Below are 23,676 nucleotides of genomic sequence, written 5' to 3'. Positions count from 1 at the left end.
TCAAAATGCTCACTGATTCTAAGCCCTAAGAAGGCTGGCGCTACCTTTTGCATCGTTCTTGTTTGTCACCGTATCCCTGGGACCTAGGTCAGTGCCTGTGATACAGCAGGTGCTGAGTAAATATTTGCTGAATGAACACACTGTAATTTTACAAAAAGTAATCAATTCTAAGCCATACATAAAGCCTCCAAATCTAAAAAGAAGACTGCACAGGCCACAGTGCAACATTATCAAAATCAGTAATTCTCTGTATCCATTTAAAATATCACATAGATCTTGATCTATTCTGCTGAACAGGCCTCCAGGACTTATTTCTAAGTAAAGTCACAGAACCATATATCTAGTCCTGCTTGTGGAAACAAGAGAAGAAAAGAAAGCCAAATGAACACACACTCACAGCACGAGCGGTCACCTCCACAGGACTTAACCACGTGTCAGGCACCATCTGAAACGCTTTACGTGTATTTACTCATAACCCTTTCAACAACCCTATGAGCAGGTGCTATTATTACCCCTCTTTTACAGATAAGAAAACTGAGGCATAGAGAGGTTAACTCACTTGGCCAAGGTTACACAGCTAGCCAGGGGCACAGCCAGAATAGGATCCCGGGCTCCAGGGTTTGTGTTCTTAACCACTGTAGCAAGCTGTCTCTTACGTGTGTATGTGTTTGTAAATGCACAAAGATTTAGAAGGATACAAACTGTTAATGAGTGGTTATCTCAGGGGAAAGAAAGAACACAGGGAGAGACAAGAGGAGTTGTAGAGGGTTTCAGCTTTATGCCTTCTACATTTTCACATTATGTCACTTAAAAAATGAGCAGGTACTCATGGATCAGTTACTTTTTAGATTATGTCAAAAATGCGAGTGACAGATGATACAATTCATGAAACAAATTTATCTGCGCACTAAAAAGGCTGCCAAGATTTACAGCTAACAGTTATGATACACTGGAGAACGGAGGGTGAAGGTGCTTTTGCCTTCAGTAACTCTACTGTTCCACTTTTTTCATTTTATGAGCAATCATTTTTAAAAAACAAATGAGATATATATTAAAGAGTTTTCCTCTCATGCCCTTTTTTCTCCTGGTATCTGCTACCAGTTTACATTCAATACATCAGTTAGTTCATGGTGTTCTTTGCGGAATATCATGATGGCAAACGACCGTATGTGGGAACCATTAGCTCAGTTTATGTGATTAGATGGCTGTATCTAAGACACAGCTAAATATATCTGGTGCACACTGGCAACAAATAAGCTAAAAAAAAATGAGGAGAAAGGAGCTATGAATAACTACAAAGTCAGATTCAGGGCAATTTACAGAAAAAAAACTGGAAAGGTATCAAATGTTACATGGGTGTTTATTTATTTATTATATATTAAAAAAATAGCTTGCTCTAATAAAACCATTGTTTTCTCCCTTTCACTTTAAAGAATCACTTGGGAAACTTTAAAAAGGACCTCCCCTCGGCCCCCACTCCCGAGCTCTCTAAAACAGGACTTTCTGGAGGTGGGACTTGGGCATCAGTGTGTTTTATAAGCTCCTTGTGAGTGTCGGGGTACCAGGCAGAGAACCACTGTTCTGAAAGAATGAACATATTCAGTTATGTGTGGTGATTATTTAATAGTTACTTTTGCCAATGGAAGAAAGGAAAGACATCATGCAAATAGCTTTCTTGAACAAGGCTTGATGCTGGCCGTGTGGCACACTGCTGTCTACTGGCACCAGAAAAGGGAACTGACAGCTCGATGATTCTGAGGGGTAAGCAGATGCCCTCTGAAAGTGAAATCTGCGGAACTGCAGACGCAAGGTAGAAGCAAATGTCACACAGCAATCTTTGGCGCTAATACCGTGGTCTCACATTTGTGACTTTACATACTGAGTGTACTGCTGTAAAATGGATGCAACACACACCAAGTGCTTACCGGTTAAAAATGGCCTGCAGGGCCTCCTCGAAACGGCGGAGAACTTTAGGTGGGGTCGGCCACTTCACGTGCTTGCCGTAGTCCCTCATCGTCCTGATGCCCTGGAAGCGTCTGGCCACCTCATGGATGTACGACTTGACTTTGTAGCGACGGTAGTATCGGAGAATTGTCAGAGCCGCCTTGGTCCTCTTGTACCGCATGCGGGCCAGGGTGCCCCGCCACACCTTCGCAGCAGAGGAGAAAAAAAGGAAAACGTTGCTAGATGGCCGAGTAGCAGATCACTTTGAAATCACAGAAACTCCTTTACTTATAAGCTTGTCTGTGGAATTTGCCTGTGTCACAAAATCAGACCCAAAGCATGTCAATTCTCCCTGCCACCAACAGATGGCGCCAGGAGTCATGCCTGTTATTTTGATTCCGCGTGCAGCTGTTCATTATCCTCATTGGAGTATCTGTTGAGTTTGAAGCAGAGCCCTGTTCTAACTCTACGGTCATGAACAGAAGAAAGCCAAAATACAATGATCTTTGGATAAATATATATTATTTTTTTAAAATTTGCATTCTTTTTCACTTTACAATGTTGTGTCAATTTCTGGTGTACAGCATAATGTTTCAGTCATACATACACATACATATATTCGTTTTCATATTCTTTGGATAAACATTTTCAGAATGTTGAAAGGAAGCAAGATGAGTCAGAATCAAAAGCCATCAACATCTATAGTTCTCTTATGAAACCTAGCTCTACACAGATTATACATATTGGCCATTGGCGTGATGTCGCATTGGATGTATGAACTGACTTACACACAGTCTGTTCAGGCTCTCTCCCCAGGTGCTTTGTAAACTCCCAGGAATTTAGATATATTCCTGGGGAAAGGGTAAAAGCCAGATGACTAATATCACACAAATCTTTGTTTTTTCCCCAGGGCTCAGAGATCAATCAGATGTACATAAATGTCCCAGTGCCTGCTTTATCCAAGCATGGTGAATTGAGAGATACTTGTATATTTTTTTTTCCAGATCCTTTGTCCCGGTTCCCATAGTTCTCAGTCTTTCAAGTAGAAAGAAATCTGGTGTCACCTTCGAGGCTTCATTGGCTCTTCCCCTAAATATGCTGTCTACCACCAGACACACTCTTTCTTCCTCAGTATCTCCAGTATAAATCTCTTTCTTTTCCGTTCTGCTACTATGGTCTCCCAGACCCCAAACGACCGACCTGCTTCCTTTGATAAACTCTTTGTGCAGACCACCATCATGCCGCAGCTGATCCTCACGGCTGCTGCATGAATGGCTGTTCCAATTCTCAGGTCGATGGTACCACTTCCCTCCTGTCTCTGGCCTCTCAGGACTAAGATAGTCGATCTCTAGCTCAAAGCCCACAGTGTGAGTTCTCCAGGCTCCCTCAGGGGACTTTTCTTTCTTCTTAAGCCCCCATCTGTACCCACCAATTTCCCTCAGCAAAACCCATGTGATGCCTCTTTCGTTCAGTCATTTCAGGCTGGTCTTCACACACTCCTCCAACAGGCACCATGCGGCCACAACGCCCTCCTTTCCCAGCCTGCTGCACAAGAGAGGCAGACGTGTTTGCACACAAATGTGAGAGGGTCATCCAGGGACCCCAGAGAGGAACTAACAGGTCGAGGGAAACCAGGGTACGTGAGGGAAACATGACGTGGGAGCGAATCTGTGATGGAACCTAGAACTCACATACAAAGAGAACATATATACATATACATATATACACACACATATATATACACATACATACATATATATATGGGGGGGCAGTGAAAGGTAGTTCAGTCTTGCACATGGCATCAGCACAGTAATGCTTTTTAGTCAAAATGGCTCTTTTCCTGTGGCCGAATCCATCACACACATGGCTCTGTTAGGCCCCCACCCAAGCACTAAAATAAAGGTCCCTTCTTTAGTATCTTGAGAAACCAAAAGAGCACAATTAGAGGGTAGAAGCCTATGATTCTGTTTCTTAAAGAAAACACATTTTTAAAGTTTCATATTGTTTCCTCCTTTTTTTTTTTCCCAAAGAAGAAAGAAATGAAAGACTTTCTAGAACCACATCTATATAGGAAATCAATCTTTAATTTTCAAGAAATATTTTCTAGATATTTTTATTGAAATATGTCTGGTTAGATTCTTTAGTAACTTGAAAAAAATTATAAGTAAGTGCTTTGTAAGGGGTAGCGTTTGTTTGTTTGTTTGTTTTTACAACCTTTAAGGTTTCATCTATGTCCTTGGTTTATTTAGGTTTTGTGTAGCTGAAAAGTCAAATAGCACAAAAAAAAGTATAAAAAAGACAGCAGCCCTTCCTCTTGCCCTCCCAAGCCTACTTCTCCACCTTGCAGTCTCATTCGGCGCCAACTGTTTTAACTGCTTCTTCTGGTATTTACAAATAATACACATATACGTTATTTCTCGGTAGATAGTTTTAGACAGCACCCAAATTACAGAAGTTGGTGCCATCACTGTTACTTCTCTTCTGTCATCCCAGTAATAATTACATCAACACGTTAAAGTCAACAGTGCTTACATCATCACATATGTTAACTATATCACACACTGCAGAGGCAATTTACGTAATACACGTATGCATACTCCACGTTGTATACTGCATATGCCTTTGGTTCATCACTGTGCTAAGGAGCATAGCATGGCTACCATTCCTTCACGCTGTCACGTAAGCTTGTTTTTATTTATAGTTAGTAACTGTCTCAGTTTTAAAAAATCTGCTTTATTTTCTAAATACTGCTAATTTTGACCATATGCTCGAACAGACCCATCAAAGGATCAGCAGTCAGTTTCCAATCGTCAAGCCCAGCAGTCAGATCTTTTCCTTTGCTGTCCCCGGGGTCCTCTGCTCTCTCGGCCCACTGCACAGCTCCTGTCCTGGTACTTTTAAAACTACTCTTCCGTGTCGGATCCCTGATTCTTGAGCTTCTGTCTTCCTTTTTCTTGGTTTCCCTCCTTCCAGTAGCTTCTAAGAAAGGGTGCGTGGCGAGTAAATTTCTATTCTCTTTAATTTCCTTGGAGAGTACAAGGCAGTTGCCTCAAATGTTGTTTCCTCAGGTTCAGGAGCAGAGTTGCGGAGAACAGGCTGGGGACCCAGACTGCCTGTGTTCAAGCCCCAGCCCACTCTTACCAGCTGGGTGAGCCCGGGCGAGCTTCTTAACCCCTCTGAGCCTTTGCTTCCTTATCTGTAAGACGGGGACAGTAATGGTGCTTATCTTGTAGTGGTGATGCGGGGTAGATACACACAGGACACTTAAAAGAGGGTCCGGTGGGAATCTGGAGCTCAGTAAACACTGGCTGTTAAACGGCGATTTGAAATCTGCTCTTTGTCTTTTAGCAGACCATGCTCCTTTCCTTTTTGTATGTGCAGATGTTCTGTCTCTGTCACGACTACTGCTAGGTGGGAGCAGGGATGGGGTTTGAGCAAGATACTAGGGTTCCAGGCATCAGGCTAGCAGGGGTCACTGTCTCTGACCTGGAAACTCTTTGATGAATATGAACTATTCCTTCTCAGTGTGCCATTTGCCCTGGAGAGTGTTTCACTGGGTCGTATTTTATTCTTCCACTGATATTATGGACTGTACGTCTGTGATTGATACGCCTTATCTAGTCTTTCAGCTGCCCAAGAGGAGTGGAAAGAGAGCTGGGGCTTTGGGTGGCTGCCATCGACTTCCTTCCTGAATGCTAATGAAGTCCGCGCACCAGAGCTTTGCTCCCCTGAGCAGGCGTGCATCGTGGGCTTCTGGCCTGGTGGGTGGGGGACACGCATTCTTTCTCCAGGTCTTGTGGAGCTTTTTCTTGGTTTGTCTGGAATAATTATTCCTACCAGATGCCTCCCCTATTCCCTGCCCACTTACTGACCTAACAGAGGCAGGGAAGAGGGCAAATCTTCTTGACTCTTTTTGCCTGGAGGGGAAGAAGTCTTCTTGAAGGAAGAAAGGGCCCCCGTCAGGGGTGTTACTTACAGCCAGAACCTTCGAAAGCAGTGAGACTTTTCAGAATTCCCTCCTTGTACTTTTCCATGTTCCATTCTGCTCTTTGAAGAATACATCGATTTTTTTTTTAAAGCATCTTCTTTTAGTTTGGTCCAGTTTTTCTTTTTCTGGACGACACTTCGCAAAGTTTATAGTATGAAGTTGGGATCTTTTTTTGTTTTGTTTCATGGTTGATGGCATGCTCGTTTTTATGTTTAAAACAAACACTTTAATCATAACAATTTGCTTTTACCATTTTGTTAATTTCAGCAAATTTGGGAGAAAGGAATTTCTTGAGCCTGCCCCTGTATCATTAACTTTGTCAGAAGTCCCTTAGGCTTTATTTTTCCAGCATCAGACAAAAAGTAGCATTGAAAAAATACAGAGGCAAATGATTCTATGCAAAAAAAAAAAAAAAAAGATTCATGAATTTTTCCTTATAATCTTAGCATATTTGGTTTAAACAGATCTGCTCCCACAGTAGTTTGTGTGTCTGTTGTGGGAGGAGGGTTGTTGATTTTCTCACCAAGGGTCTGAAGGTTCGAATTTAAGGTATAAGACAGATTTTCCTCCCTCTTTTTTTTTTTTTTTTTTAAAAAAAAGCTTCAACTGCAGGGTTTTTGAAGTCATACAAAGCTCACCTCCACAGAGGACTCTGCCTGATGATGGAGTGTCAGAAAGGGGAAAATTAAATGCTATATTCGATAAGCAAATGCTTCATGCTTACTTGAATGTGCCTAGAGAGGTTTCAGCAAGAAAAAAACAAGGGTGCCAGAGGGGCCCTCATTGGACAACATTCACACTAAAAGTGGAACAGACCAGACACTTATTGTGTTTAAGGATATGATGCAAGAGAGCGGAGGTGGAAAGCTCAAGGAGGCGTGGTGGGAGCCGGGAGAGAAAGTTATCAGAAGATACGAGGCAGGGGCGGCCTGGCAGAGGTGAGACAAGCAGGCCATTTCTTAGGAGGAGTAGAGGACAGGGGCAAACAGAGTGGCTGACTGCACAGAGAAAGACGAATGTCACGTGACATCACTTATAAATGGAATCTAAAAAAAATGACACAAGTGAACTTATTTACAAAACAGAAAGAGACTCACAGACATAGAGAACAAATTTATGGTTACCAAAGGGGAAGGGGGAAGGGGGAAGGGATAAATTAGGAGTTTGGGATTAGCAGATACAAACTACTACATATAAAATAAACAACAAGGTCCTACTGTGTAGCACAGGGAGCTGCATTCAGTATCCTGTAATAAACTATAATGACAAAGAATACGAAAAAGCATAAATACATATAACTGAATCATCATGCTGTACACCAGAAACTAACACAATATTGTGAACTGACTATACTTCAATTTAAAGAGAGAGAGAGAGAGAATTAGCACCGTAGGGCACACATCCCTGCTACTGAGTTTTGGATCCAGTTCCTCCCTTCAGTGTCCGACCCCCTATACTCAGGTCTCAAAACAGCAGCCGAATGATCTTTCTAAGACCAAAGTCAGAACGTGTCACTTCTCTGCTTGACACTGTGCTGGGGCGGCTCCATCTCCCTCCATCTCTCCCCAAGTGGAAGCCAAAGTCCCTCCCCTGCCCACGAGGCCCAAGTGATCGGGTCCCTCGGCGCCCAGCTCCTCCCACCGCCCTCTCCCTGGCTCACTCCAGCCTCACTGGGCCCTGCTCTGCCCTGCACAGGCTTCCTGTCTCAGGGCCTCTGCCCTAAAGCTGTCCCCTCGGCCAGGAAAGATCCTTCCTCCAGATGGCTAGTGTCCCCATTCTCTGGTCTTTGCTCAGTCGTCACCTTCCCAATAAGCCCGGCCCTGCCCATCCTGTGCAGAGGTGCCCCTTGTCTCCACCCTCTCCTGGTACTCCCCATTCTCCTTACCAGGCTCTATTTTCCCCCCTGTCTCCAGCACTTCGCAACTTTACGACCCACCTAATGTACCTATTTTGCATCGTGCACGCTCGCCCCTCCCCTCCCACTGGAATTTAAGCCCTGCCAGGCCTGGGATCTTTGCCTCTTTGGCTCACTGACGGGTCTCCACCGCTGACAACAATGCCAAGGACACAGCAGCCACTCAGGAGCGTTTGCTGAGTGACAGTGTTTTCAACTTTATCTTCCCAGCCCATCCTTGTTCTCCAGCTACTCCTTTTAAAAGCACGTTGCTCTGACTTCACACGAGGGATGAGATTTTTACAAGAGCAACTCTGATCCTTCCTCTCTGAGTCTACGAATCATGGTTTTACTGGGTTTTTTTTTGCTTTTTGTTTTGTTTTTGGCTGCTCCCTGCATTATATGCGTTACCTTGAAATCTCCTCTTCCAATTGTCTTGGTCTCTTGGCCTTTTGTGCTAGAGGCCTTGCTCACATGTCTGGGGCTCCTCGGCCATCCATTCACTGAAGCCTGAAAAGCCACTTGGAAGCTCTGTGCATACGCTTCACGGGTGGGGACCTTCACTTTAGGGAGATTAGGTGGGGACCTACTGTCTGTGGGGACCCCAGAAGGTCTGTATCTGAAAGTGTTTTCTCTTTGTCACCAGAACTCTGAGTGAAGGGGAGTGGGGAGAATCTTTAGAATTTAGACTTTTATTACTTAATTTACTTGGTTTCAGTATGGTGTCTGACCCCTCTCCTCCACGGGTGCCTGGTGTCTCCAAGCCCAGAGCTTCTCTGGTTCAATTTCTTCAGAGGAAACTTCTTGTTTTCTATCAGAAGGGGACTGAGTTAGCCCCTGGCTCTGCAAGGCTGGGAGGAGACCTGGGTTATAATTTTTCTTTATACAGACTTTCAACCAATATCTTCCTTCAGCTCCACCCCTCACCCCTACCTGCAAAGGGGTCTTTGCCGAACCTGCCTACAGCCCAGGAGCGGGGTGACCTGATTTGCTTGTCAGCCATCTTCTCTGCAGGCACTTAGATTTCACTTTCTCAGCCTGCTTGGGGGACTCACCGCATGTTCACTTGCTTCCAAAATTATGTTGATGCCTCTTGTCTGCTGTTTCCTTTCCACTACGGTTCTGTCTGTCCTTGTGGGTTTCTCCAGTTTTTATCCCTCACTGCTGATTGAGGGCTTTGAGAGGGAGTGGATATAAACAGCCTGTCATGTTTAACCAGATGCCTTATAATGCCATTTTAATTCTACCATGCGTCCTCTGGCGCACACCTCCTCAGTGGTCAGGAAACAGCTGGCAGTCATTAAAGTACAAGATACACTTTGCAAAAGATGTAGGATTCTAGGTTGCACTCTATTGCGAAGTAGGTCAATTACGTGTCTTCAGTTTAGCTTCAGAAACAAACACAGGTCAACTTTCCTTTGTCCCCTAGTTCTCCATATTTTTTTCTTTTCTCGTCATCATAGGTGTTGGGCCCTTTCCATCTGCTCTGAAACAGCTCCCTGTTGCTCAGAATTGGACATTCTCTTGGTCTCTACAACCAGAATCCTTTAAAATTCCAGCTTTCAAGTTTCCCAGACTCTCCATGCCTAGGGACAGACTTTTTTGGGGGCAGATGCAACTTTCTTCTATTTCCATCCTCCAAATTGTTATTCTGGCCAAGTTCTAACAATTTATGGTTGCGAAAGAGTTGTGGTGGAGGAGAATCGATTCAGGTACCAGGCTGAACTCTGAGCAAACTGTAAAATACACAAAATCTATCTTTAGTACCCATATACCCCCATCAGATTTAGAATACTATGTCCATTCTGGGATATTCCGTGACTGATTCATGAAGGCTTGGCCCCCTTCTTGGAGTTATTTTAAAGGAAGACTCAAAGCAGAAAAATCTTCCCAAGTTATTTCTCTTCAACTCAAATATCTCTTTGAGTGACAAAAAGAATAAAGACCCGATGTGCTATTTTTAAAATGCTAGCGCCCGTGTTTTTACCAGAAGAGCGGATGCCAAAAAGAAAATAAGATCTAGTGAATATCATCTGTAGGTTTTCAGCATAAATTTTGACACAAAATTTGGTTTTATAGATAAATAGCATTTTCACGTGACTTAGGGGAAAAATTAAGGAATAATAAATAATCAAATTTTCAGTCAATAAACAGATATAAAACCATTCAAATAAAGAGACCAAAAGAAAAAAAAAAACATGTGTTGAGTCTGATCATTATAAACTATCCTGATGAACTTAGCTGTATATGTGGGGGGTGTAATTTAGAAATGATGACCCCTGAGATTTTACCTTGGTCTGGGAGACCAAGCTGCCAAGTTAGTGGACTTGTGAGCCCTCACTTAGGATTCATGCGTTTTGTATATGGCCTTGTGCAGATGCATCAGCCCAGCAACTGTTGCCTATGAGCGATTTCTTTATGTAGATGGTGCTACAGTCTGACAACCTTCTTATAACTGTAAACTTCAAGCAGCTGCACCTCTTAAGTCGATTACTGTCAGAGGACTGGCTCAACATTAACTCTGTCAAAACTCAAATTGCAATTATTTTGAAGATAAATGAAAACAAAATTATGCCAGCTAACAGGTTAAGTCACTCTGATGAGCCTTTCAGGATTCAAGCTTGTTCAAAAATAGACAGTCCATGGAGCTCTACTGAAGTGGTTGCTTTCTTCTGTTCATTTTTTTTTCCTTAAAAGAAGAGGTACAAAATTGACAATTCATCTCTAAAATCTCTCAGGCCAAGGTTATGTCAAACCTGCTTTTTGACATAAAACTTCAGGGTTTTGGCCAAGTGTCCGGGGCATTTCAGCAGATCTGGGGAGGTGTCTGGGGATGTTGTGGCTTTGTGTAAAGACGCCTGCTGCTTTCTGCACCCCTAGATCTGCTGTTACCCAAGACGGAGGTGGCTTATCACCTGGTCAGGGGACATGTTGGGCTTTTATCTTATGGAACAAATGCATTGACTTGTCTTCCTTTATGTCTAACATCTAGAACATGCAGAACTCCTTAAAAAAAAACCAACTCAGTGCACCTTTGCTTCAGACGCTTGCAAATGATCTCAATTTTGAATGGCTCCCTAGATCGCTCAAAAACTCAGATAATAACTGATATTTGAAAGGAGTAGCCAAAGGTGCACCCTAACACTCTCTTCTGTAGAGTTCCAAAAGTGAATTCGGGAACACAGGGCCTTTGAAATGCTTCCTGAAGAAGGAATTCCATTTTCAGTAAGTTCAGGAAGGCTGCACACTGCAATTCCTTTCTGGAGATTTATGTTGTACAGTAGCGTATTAGGAGCTCTGAGAGGGGAGGGTATAGCTCAAGTGGCAGAGGGTGTGCTTAGCATGCACAAATTCCTGGGTTCAATCCCCAGTACGCCCTCTAAAAATAAATAAGTAAACCTAATTACCTCCCCCAACACACATGCACACACACAAAAGAAGGTCTGAGCAGTTCCATGTAAATAAACTAATCTTAACTTTGGTCAACAAAATTAAAAAAAAAAAAACATAGTTAACTAGAGAATCCTTTGTACACAGATTACTAATTCATTTTATCCCCTATCAAGATACGCCATCCCAAAAGATGCCACTGTGACATCAGCATTACTGAGCCCTTGTTCACTCTACAAGGACCTCCCCAATTCCTCTGCTACGTGTCGGTTCTGTAGGGAAGACAGAGGAAAACAGGAGACAACTATGACATCCTAGGAAAAACCAAATATGCTTATGAGATAATTATAACCCATCCCCGAAAAAAGCAAGATCTGGTCCAATGCCACAACCCTGTAAGCCTCCATGTAATGAAGCCGTAATTCCTGTCCCAGTGAGGCTCTTTCAAGGAAGTCCAGCACCAGCAGAGGGACAGCTCCCTGGCTGGCACAGAGTGGGGGATGGGGGGGGGAGTCCTACCCCGAGGGAGAGGCCAGCCTTCCCTCCAGATGACTGGGGGAACCAGGCAGTCAGACTTCGTGGGGTTCAGGTTTTTTGCTTGTAAGGCCAAGATGTTACAGTCGGTGAATTGTAAGAGTGCACACTCGTAGTCTGCCATGACAGCTACTGTTAATGAGCAAACATTTAAAAATGTTAAAGGTTCTTTCTGATCCAAAGTGCACATGGAACGGACAACTGCACTCTTTGATCTGATTACTGCTATCACCCCTCAGGGAAGGGAGAGAAAACATTATTTCATTATTACGTGCCAGGCGTTATGCTAGACACTTGACATACATTAAAAATAGGTATTTTACACATTACAATATATAAAATAGATAAGCAACAAGGATCTACTGTATAGCACAGGGAAATATATTCGATTTCTTGTAATAACAAAATAGAAAAGAAACTGAAAAGAAAAAAATGTATGTATAACTGAATTGCTTTGCTGTATACCTGAAATTAACATTGTAAATCAACTACACATCAATAAAAAATGAAAAAAAGCACCCCAGAACAAAAAAATAGGTATTTTAAAAGTATTCATTCTTGACATATTTTTGTACCTTGCTATGTTTCTCTTGCTCATAATTCAACATAAAAAAAAAAGCAGGGAATACATTTGACATAAATTTCTTTAAGTCATTCATGAATACATTTCTGCTGGCAAGTGCTTGGCTTTGAGAAACTATCATTTTTCAGACCTAAAACCCTGCTTCTACAGAGGAATGCAATTAACAGTCACAGCTCTTGTGAGTAGCCTGGCTCTGGTTGTGGGCAGTGGGAGACGGTGGTAGCAAGGTTCTGTTTAAACCAGCATCCTCCAATGTGTCCCTGCATCCCACCAAGCCATCAGTTCCCAGTTTTCACTCCAGTGGTGATACTGGGTCATGATGCTTCCCAGAGGGGGATTTCAGAATTTTGGAAGAGGGAAATAATCTGGAAAAGGTCCCTTAGATTACCTGGGTAAACATCAGATATGCCTCCTCTTTTCATTTTTCTGTCTTAGATTGTAATTAATTTAAGGGGGAACGGCAGGATGAAAAATGTATACTTATTAAGGGCAGATCCTTTTCAACAGTTCAATTTTACACAAGTTGAACAAAATATGGTTAGATAACTATGAAGACCATTCCTGGTCATAACTCAATGCCAAAAAAGGAGAAAAAGAGGTATACGCCTGCATCGGGACATGATTTACCATAAAGGAGGCGATACACATGATCAGAGTATAACATGTAGCTCATGCCGGGATAATGCGGTGGTGACACAGACAGGAATGTTACTACTTAGAGAAAAATCTAAAGTAAAATGCTAGATTTTCTCAGTGATGTTGAGGTTTTATATTTGTACACATAGCTGTAACCATATTATTGAAAATCCAACCAGAAACATAACCTTGTACTTATCCTACTACCATTTCTTTTCCAAGAAATGTTTTATCACATAATATTTGAAGACTAAAGTTTCTTAGTTATACACCAATCATGTCAGAACAGATTTTAAGTGGATGTCAACAGGAATAGGATTAATTTTTCAACAAACTTCTCTAGAATCTATTTTAAAAAATTTATATTTTTTACCAGTCATCTTAAATTCTTTTTTGTAAGCTGCATATATCTATCTTTAAAATCCATTTTCTTTGGACTGCCTTTTTTATTGATTTGTATGAGCTCTTTATAAATTAAGAGAATCATCCTTTTGTCATTAATGTTTTAAACATTTTTTTCCAGTATGCCAATGATCTTTTGATACTGTTTATGGTACACTTTCACATGGAAGTTTTTTTTTTTAAATTGTGTGCAGACAAGTGTATTCATTTTTCTTTTATGATTACATACATATTTTATACAAAACTGAGATCATATAATAATCATACAGTGCTTTGCAATGTTTTTCATTTGATACATCAGGCACATTTTCCCATGTGATCAAATATCCTTCTGTAATGTGATTCCGAATGGCCTCACAGTGCTCAGCCAGATAGATGCACATAATTCAGCTAACTAGCCCCCTCCTGTGAGGTATTTCTGGTGTTTTCTGTAACTGTAAGTATCATTTTGGGAGTACCACTGTACATAAATTCACGCGCACAGATGATTAATGGCAAAGTTCTAGAAATAGATTGGCTGCTGTGTCCCATCTAGGTTTCCAACTGCTACATATTAAAGTACTCATTTCCAAGCTCTACTGTGTGAATAGTTAAAAAGAATTAACTCAGTTGATAGGATAACATATTGTTGCTATGATTAAATTGCTTTGATTTCGAATGTTATTCAACTTTTAAAAAATCCACTAGCTATTTGAATTTCTTCTTTTGTAAATTTTCTCTTCATTCCTTTTTTTTTGTCCATCACATATTTGTAATTTTACATAATGATTTGTAAGGGCTTTTTGTACAAGAAATAAGCTAACTTTTTATTACGTTTACGAAGACTTTTTAGCATTTTGTCTTTTACCATTTCCTGGCCATGGCTATTGGTTCTGGCCAATAAAATATGAGAAGACATTTTCTAGGTGTTTCTTTCTTTCTTTCTTTCTTTTTTTTTTTTTTTTTTTAATATTTTCTTCTTATTGAGTTATGTTCAGTTTACAATGTTGTGTCATCTAGGTGTTTCTGAGCAAGGAAAATTCTCACTCTTCAGAGAAAATGTCCAAGGACTTCTAGAAGAGACTATTCCCTTGAATGAAGAAACATGTGGCAGCTGTTAATTGTGAGCAGCTGTCTTGCAACCACAAGGGGGAGCCATACTGAGAATGAAGATGATGCAAGAGAAGGAAGGCTTCCTGTTGTAGGAAATAAATCCACACTCTGACAAACCGAATTGCATGTTCTTTTCCCCTCTCCCCTCATTCCTTCCCCTCCCCTCCCCTCCTTCTCGCTTCCTTCCTTCCCACCCTCCTTCCTTCTCTGTCACTCCCCCTTTCTCCCTTCTTTCCTTCCTTCCTTGCAACTGATGACACTGCGATACAATATTTTTTGAGAAACGGAAATTTTAAATGCTTATGTGGGGATATCTATCAATCTTTGCCTTTATGATTCTCCTTTTGCTACTGTTAAGCTCAGAAAGGCTCTCTCTACATTAACATCAAATAGGTGCACATGAAATGACTTTGTTTCATTAAAACATAAGCTCAAAGTGGTTGCCAGGGGCCGGGGGTGAGGCAAATAGGGAGAGGCTGGTAAAAGGGTGCAAACTTTCTGCTCTAACTGAATAAGTTCTGAGGATCTAATGTATAACGTGGAAAGTATAGTTGATAACACTGGCTTGTACAACTGAAATTTGCAATAAATATTCTCACCGATAAACAAATACATAAAAAAAAAGTAAGCTCTATGTTGGGGGAGGGAGGATTCAGTCACAAACCGGAGAGAGCCTTTATTTCACGATCACTCCATGAATGGCAGGCAACGGTGTCTACTTTAGCAGGTTATCCCTTATTAAAGATGTGTGAAATGCCCACTAGAGCTCTGGATTCTCTGAAACACAGACGTGTCACCAGCTATGGAAGATGAATCTGACAGGAGAGATGTTCTATCTGGACCAAACTCACGTGAGGGAACTCACCTGGTCCGGCATAAAGAGTTAGTATCAGAAATCTGTATGAGGCTGTGTCTTCCAAAACAGTTATGTAAAAACCCACCGGGAAATAATCAGGGGGAAAAAACATATATCCTCACCCACTCACACACACACATATAAAATTACTTGACTGCAAAAGGCATAATCTCTGGTGAAAAGGGTAGACAGTCTATGGAGTTTAATATACAAGTCATAATAAATCAGCAGTTTCACAGAATCAGAGCAACCTTATCGTGAATTCAAAGAACAATCAGAGTGCTTTTCGAATGAACACCAGCGTTAGTTACACTGCCTACACAGTCCCTTCTGTCTGTCAACCTTGGAAATATTTTAGGATCATCAAAAATCTGCCTTTCTTTTCTTGGCTTTTTTTTTTCCACTCATCTCAACCGGCTTGTGATCAATATTTCATGGAACTCTTCTATAGCTGCCCTCCAGGTATTCTTCCAGAAAACCCAAGCCCAAATTTCAGCTGAAAACTTCACAGACAGAAATCCCGCTGTACTCAAGTCTTGAAGAAAGGAATGTGCACCAGTGACAAAAAGTGACAGAAGCACAGAGACCAGAGTGACACTGCTTAGTTTAAATGCCCCCTAAATGTTCGAGCCCTTTCTTGCTGCAGGTTTTTTTTTTTTTTTTTGCTTAGGTAGGTCACTCTGCTTGTATCTCCTCTCTGGACTTGTCCTAGAGTCAGACCCTTGTCAATCTTTAGGTCTCATCTTAATGTCACCTCCTCCGAGAGGTCTTCCCTGATTGCCCCATTTACATTTCCCCTGTCCTCTGAAGGACTGTCCCAACTCAGCCCTTCCTTTCTGTCAAAACTGTTACACAATTTATAATTACTTGCCGACTTATCTTCTGGTCTTACTCTTCGATTAGCGTGTTTGCCATGCGAGGACAAGGGCTATTTCTATTACATTCATCACTGTGTTTCCAAAGGTGCCTAGCAATAAACACATTTGTTGAGTGAACAGATACTTATTGGCTTGAAGACACTAAATATCTTTTATGGTAGTAAGTTTAAAAGAAGACTTGCTTCTCTGTGAAAAAAGGCCCCATGGAATGTGTTACATCCAAGAAGGGCTCAGCAAAATTAGGGTTTAAGAGCTCACTTAAGAGAACTAGACAGCCCACCCTGTTACACAGTTGTGCAGACAAGCCAAGCAAATAATGAAACATTCAAGGAAGAAACACATGGCAGCTGCCACACAGTTCTCAAGTCTTAGTGGAATTTCAAAATCAACGCTGGTGGATGACGGTTCTAGAGCGGTCTAGCTGGAATAGGCACCCACTTGGAAAACTGCTGCCCATTGGCCAGGGAGGAACTGGATGCACAGGAAAGTCTGGTTTTCAGTGAATGTTCAGTTCACGTTTTAAAAATTTCACTAAGAATGTAAACATCTTCATCTTAAATAAGTTGGTTCTGTTCGAGCTATGAAACTGGATTTTCTACATTAAGTGCCGAATTCCTTGTTCATTCCAGTTATTGGATTTTTCATGAAAAATTCCCCCTTTGCCTTCTTTTTTTTTTTTTTCTTTCTTTCTCCCACCTTTTTGCTTTTGTTGACAGAAGTCAGCACCTCACTTTTTATCAAGTGACCAAGGAGAAGGTGACACGGTACATCCTTCTCTCCCGGAGCCAACGAGACGGAGAAAGAGCCCAAACACTCTACTGTGAAGCATTCCTTTTTCCACGGGGCTTGTGAGAAGGATCTAATTCCTCTATTACTGGCACGGAAGAGGGGCAAACCCTAGACTGGGAAATTATATCAAATTCGAATATACAAGTATTGTGCACTAGTTCTCAAATTAAGAACAATCAGGTTCTGATGAATGTATAAGGAACCAGCTCTTGGTTAGATCACTTAGGTGAATGAGCCATTCAGGCTCACAGGCCAAGGGTGACATGAGAAGATACTGTAATTAATGTCGCTTTGGCTTTAACTCAGCAGCTTATGGGTGCTCTCTGGTCCCTTCTCGAGAAGCTACCCAGCAGACACTCTGCTCTTCCAAATGGACAGAAAACTCTTGTTCCTTTTTCCTACCTCCATGGAATCCATCGAGTCACTGCCTTATAGCAACAGGAGCTAGGCGGCTCAGAAGAGTCTCAGACTGTCCATGTCTTAGAGGTTTACCCCCAGATCAAAAATCATGGAACAAGTCTTCTGGGATTGTCACATTCAGGAATGCATTTGCTTGGCCAAATTAAGACCACAACAGTCATAACTCCTCGACCTCACCATCAAATAAGAATTACAGAAAACTGTCTTATCACTAAAGAACTTTGCTTTGAATCCTGGATTTTCTTCCTCTTCCAAATAACTATATTGTTAACGTAGCTTTTAAAAAAAGTATTTATGTATGTTTTTAATGGAGATTCTAGGGATTGAATCCAGGACCTTGTGCGTGCTTAGCACGCGCTCTACCACCGAGCTATACCCTCCCCTGTGAACATAGCTTTAAGGTAACTGTCACTTACAGAGAACCCCGTGCTAGGCTGTTTGTATAACAAACATTCATTCCTTCTCACTTGACCTACATGGGCCACCCCACTGATGTGACCTACTTTCAACAACTGGATATAAGTGTATGCGACTGAACAGTTTGAAATGTGCTAGTGTGGTCAGTCTCCCCCTCTCAGGCTTTGGCCCCTGCCTCAGGGGTCAACGGACTTCAGGAAAATGAGCAACACATGGAACCAATCTGTACTCAACCCACGGCCTGGAATGGGCTCAGCCAAGAATGGCCAAACCCTGGATGCATGAGGAAGATGTAAATTCTGACTGTTATGTCTACTAACTGTTAGAGTGGTGTGCTGGACTGAATAATGCCCACGCCCCCCGCCCCACCCCGCTTGCCCCACCCCGCTTGCCCCACCCAAAGATATCAACCCCTTAATCCCTGGAACCTGTAAATGTTCCCTCATCTGGCAAAAAAAAAAAAAAAAAAAAAAAAAGGACTTTGCCGATGTGATTAGGGGAGGGTCTTGAGAAGTGTAGATTATTCCAGATTATCTGGTTGGACCCTAAATGCAATCTCATTTATATTTATAAGAGGGAAGCAGAGGGAGACCTGAAGACAGAAGAGGGGATGGCACCGTGACCACGGAAGCAGAGACTGGAGCCACACACTGTGGAGTTCTGGCAGCTACCAGAAGCCGGAAGAAGCAAGGAATGGAAAATCTCCTACAACCACCAGTGGGAGCATGGCCTTGACAACACCCTGATTTTGGCCCCGTGAAACTGATTTCAGGCCTCAGGTCTCCAGAACTGTGAGGGAATAAATTTCTGTTGCTTTAAGCCACCAAGTTTGTGATCATTTTTATCGCAGCCATAGGAGACCAATAAGGTGGTTTGTGGCATAATTATGGCCACTGTTAACTGATACATACCTAACCAGTAATAATCAACAATGATCAGGTTTTCTTTTTCTTTTTTTTTTTCTTTTTTTGAGAGAGAAGAGACAACAAACAGATTCACCTAGAAGAAGACCAAAGTCTTCCAACTGTGTTCCAAGGAACACCCAGATTCCTTAAAGGGGCTTCTGATGCTGTCACTTGGGGCCGTGGTTCCCACCTCCCTCCCCAACCACACCAGATCTCAGTTCACATCTGTTCTCTATTTTCAGTTTCTACCATGAGTTTCATTTAGAGAATTGATAATATTAGTATTAATAATACCAATGTTAATAATAGCAGCAAACACACAGCACTAGCCACACGCTAGGCACTGATCAAAGTATGCTGAACATACTAAGTCATTGAATACAGCCATACAACAAGGTGGGTTTTATTTCTCTTTTTACACCCGAGGAAACCAAAGCACAGAGAGGCCCCGAAGTTTCATCTGGTGAGTGTTGGAACTGGGACTGGAACCCCAGTGCCTTGTGCCTGACTGAAGCCAAGAACTACCTGCTGGTTAGGCCAGCAGCAGGGTCTAGAAATTACACAGAAGTTAGCGATTCTTCAATTCAGAGCAGAGTTAACACTTCAAGGCTTCTTTCCCAATTGGGAATAACTCTTAAGCCTACTAATTACTCCATTTGCTTGGTGTTATGAAGGTACCTCATTTAAATGCACATGACCAGCTCTCAAGTATTAATAAATATAACACAGCTAATAGGAAACTTCCTAGCTCCCAAAGCACCTAGCACTGAGGCATGATAATATGATGACACTACTGGCTAAATACCACCCCGAACCCCTGTGCACAGGGCATCATCCTGGGGCCCCTGGGTGGGTACAAACGAGCATGAGGACAATTCAGAATCCAGCCGAGGAGAGAAGACACACATGCAAACTTAAGAGATGATCTACAGACTACAGAAATTACAGAACTCAGCGGGAATCTCCGAGCTGCAGACTTCTCACAGCTGGCCAGCCGGGAGGTTCTCCGCCCTGACTTTCCAGTGGCACACCTGAGGAAGGACGGCCACACATGCGGCACAATTCCTAGGCTCGCACCCTCCCCGGAACATGCCCTTCTCGTCCACCCAAGAAAGTAGATACAAACTTCACAGAAATCACCTCACATCAGCACCTTCTTAGAAATTAACTCACTATCTTTGCTGACTTACTATTAGTAACAAATCACTCCTGATGCACCTCACACCTGGTTGTGACAGGTGTGCCCATATTCAAACCTATCACTTTACAGATAAAGCAAGTAATGACCTCACACAAACCCCAAACTAACAGCGGGCCCACGGTTCCCGCCTCCTGTTGAAGTGACTGTCCCAGAGAGCCACACAGAGTCGACCAGTGGATGCTGGTGAAGGAAGTAAAGACGACTTTATTCAGACGGGTCTGGCCAGGGGGGCGTCAGTGAGGGGGTGGAATCTAATCTGAAGACACTAAAGGCAAGGTGAGCAGAATGCGCAGAAGCACACAGGTGGGAAGAAAGGTGTGTGTGTGAGTTCAGGAAGAACACGGTGATGCTGCCTGGTGGCTCAGGAAAGATGCTGGGAGAGCCTGGTCTTAATTTTGTAGGTGGTTGAAGGGTCTTCTGAACAGAGGAGTGACATCACTAAAACTAAGACTGTGACGCTTCACAGATGTGGGCCAAGGAGGAAAGCCTGGGAGATCACACACAGGTGGTTCAGGGGCCCAGCACCATGGCCATCGCCATGGTTCTGCCGATTTTCAAATGGGAACAGCCCTTTACAGTGTACACAGTATGACTTCAATTTAAAACAGAGTGTGTGTGTGTGCGCACACGCACGAGCATGCACATGCACGCATGAGTAGGTATTTCTAGAATTAACAATGTGGTTAATAAGGAATCGTCCTGAACATCCTGTTTTGTAACATATATTCTCACTTAACATTTATCATGAACACTTGATGTTGTTCAATTTTTTTATGTTGTCATTGTTAATGGCTGCTTAGTTTTCTACTGTATGTAAGTACCATAATTTATATAGCTCATTTCTTAACATTTTTCTCCATTACTTTCCATTTTCATGGGAAATGCTGAAAAGAAAATTCTTACAACTAAATTTTACATACATTCTTAAGAATTTCCTTAGTGGAAATTTCTAGAAGTATAATTACTAATTAGTGGCAGACCCAATTTTAACATTTTTTGGAAAACGCTTAGCTAAACTATGCTCCAGAAAGTTCTCCAAATGTGCTCTCGTGCCAGCACTAAACATATCCTCAGCAACACTCCGCAGGATTTTTTTTTTTCTTAAAACCCTGAGTATTTGATAGATGAAAATACGGTTGTGTGTGTGTGTGTGGATTGACTGATTATATTTCCCTGAGTTTTCTAGTGAGGAATTTATTTCATTTCTCTGGAAGGGCCTTTTGTATGTTAAAGGCACTTATATTCTGCACTTGCTGGAATTACAGAGTTTAAATCCACTACCTGTCTTCCCACGAAGAGAAACTGAATGCTCTAAATATATGCAATAAAGAAGGATACATTTCCCAGAACATGTTGAATATTTCATAAACTTTTTTGGTTAAACCGTCCAAGCAGAATGTGTTTGCATGTGCCATGGCAAAGAATGTGAGCCATTTCTGATACACTTAGATTTCTTGGCTGGAGCTACACACATGCACAAGGGTAAGAAAAGAATAAAGCAAACCTTAGCACCATGGCTTTTACCCTTAAACAAAGTACACTCCATTATAAACCCACTAGGATATTAGGATATTGCTGGTCACCCATAAAGTGTCCTAAGCTTAATGAAATATGTGGCCAAACTACTACTTCAGACAGGCTTTTTTAAAAAGTCACTTCTAAAAATCATCATTTGGGGGGTGATAATTTACATTAAATATCAGCATTGTCACTAGGTAGTGAGTGCCCATTATAATATTTTCATCATTGCCTTTAATATTTTCTCCTCGGTTATTTCTGAAAGGATCGGAGGGAACTTACATAAATGGTACACAGATCACAGGGTCACCCAAGTAAGGACAAAAGAAGGACAGGTAGGGAATGGGGCGCAGGGGTGTCGGTGGGAAGGGGGACAGTCACACTTGAAATCCCCACAAGCATGGCTCCTGGATTTGAGTACAAATCTGAACCCTAAGCTTCCCGGCAGCTACAGCAAATGGGAAACCTAATGAGTTGCATAGGTTTCACTATTTAATAAGGTTGGTAATTAAACACTCCCTGCACCCAAATATACTTTTAATTTTTAAATAATAATTTTTGTTGCAGAGGAAGAAAAATTAATAGCTCAGCAATGATTCTAGGGTACCCTGTTTGGCTTGGCTGTGCACACTTTTTGCCACCTGTGTAAGGCAGTCTTCCTCCAGACAAGCTTTTGGTGCACATCTCCTACCTATAAGACCTTCCATTGGAGTCTGGGATGACAATCCTCGCTGAATTGTTCACACGTTTTTAATTTAATGTAAACACCTATTCATCAAATCATTTCCCCTTCACTAATTAATTCCCTACAAAGAGTCAATCTCTTGAGCTTCCAGCAATTAAAAAAAGAAAAGTGCAATGAAAAACATAGCCATGGGTTCCTTTCCTTCCTTTTTTTCCCTGCCACCACCTATAGGGGCCAGAAAGTGTTGTCATGGAGACAACAGCTGCTGGGTTATGAGTGACAGGTCTCAAGAGAGAAATGTCTTGGAAAGGGAAGATTTCAAGTTAAAAAAAAAAAAAAGTGGTGCAGGAAAACCAATGCAAGGTCTTTCACGAAGCATGGCGGGGAGCTCATGGTGGGGAGCTCGGGTGAAAGGTGTATTTGAGCAAGCAAAGAATAAAAGAAGTATTTTCCCCTTTCTTTCACCTAAGGTAGGAAGTGTTTTCCTTCCATAGGGGAGCAAATCTCAAGCATATGTACATATCTTGGCATAATTACATTTTAAAGTTGGGATTCACGCTGACGCGCCAAATCGGTTGCCTCAGTAATGAGGCATCGCCCGGGCAACGGCTTTGCTGCTCTTCCAGGAGAGCAGAGTCACCTGCTTCCAGCTTACTGCGGAGCGGGCTCGGGAGGGGATGGCAGTGGTGTCTTACTGGCGGTATCTGAGAGGGGATACGTAAGAAACAAATTATTTTTGACATGTCGTCATTACTTTCCAAATATGCTTTTATCTTTTTTATTCGTCAGTTGGGTGGGAGGAGGAAAAGGGTGGGTGGGTGAGAGGGAGGGAGAGAGGGAGGCAAGAAAGGATGCTCTGTCATTCTAATGTTAAATTTTTGCCGAAGCATTTTCATTGTTTTGAAAGGGCTTTGCGTTTGTCAATATGTAAATACTAAATGGCATCAGTTACTGGCTTTACACAGTATAAATCAACAGAAATTTTCTTTACAATGATAAAAATCAATGACTTGTACAGAGTAACGTTATTATAAGAGTACTGCTGCGTCACACACGTGGGAGTGAGGCTTCACCGTTCAGTAATCATTTACTAAATGTCCTGTAGATGATCAATACTCCTCGGTTCCTTTACTAAGAACATACGTCCTTTCCATACCTATTTTCATTACCATGATTTATCAGTAAATGTTCAACATACTTTCCTGCTGGAGGATTCTGGTACTTGGTTGGTGTTTCGTCTCCTCCTGTACTCTGCTTTCAACCAGACCAACTTTAACGTGCTGGTTATGCTATTTTGTTATTAAAAAGTCACTATTTTCCTGATAATAGTTACTTAGTGTTTCAGTTTTTTGTTATTGTAAGTAACATTCATTTAACAAACCAATGATTTTCCGAGCGTCAGATTCAGCGGATACTTTCAGTCCTTATTTTGTTGGATGTTTCGGTTTGACACCACTCATCATTCTCTTACCTGAAATCAGCTACTTCCTTTGCTTCCCTGACTCACACATGCAACCTGCTGGTCACCTTGACTTGAATGCCTT

The 23,676-nt window shown here is 42.0% G+C and overlaps 1 protein-coding gene across 2 annotated transcripts in view; it reads right to left on the bottom strand.

The window, feature by feature from the left end:
- Nucleotides 1–23,676, bottom strand: part of MYO1D (myosin ID) — a 304,051-nt gene that overhangs the window by 127,610 nt on the left and 152,765 nt on the right. For both annotated transcript variants that reach the window (XM_010958323.3, XM_074343045.1), the window contains exon 17: nt 1,926–2,149. In XM_010958323.3, coding sequence (XP_010956625.1) covers nt 1,926–2,149 — 224 coding nt within the window. The remainder of the gene's footprint in view (nt 1–1,925; nt 2,150–23,676) is intronic.

The sequence above is a fragment of the Camelus bactrianus genome, chromosome 16 (genome assembly GCF_048773025.1).
Source record: "Camelus bactrianus isolate YW-2024 breed Bactrian camel chromosome 16, ASM4877302v1, whole genome shotgun sequence".
NCBI classification, from domain to species: Eukaryota; Metazoa; Chordata; class Mammalia; order Artiodactyla; family Camelidae; genus Camelus; species Camelus bactrianus.
Note: the sequence above shows the minus strand (reverse complement) of the source record. Positions and strands in the feature narration are given on the sequence as shown.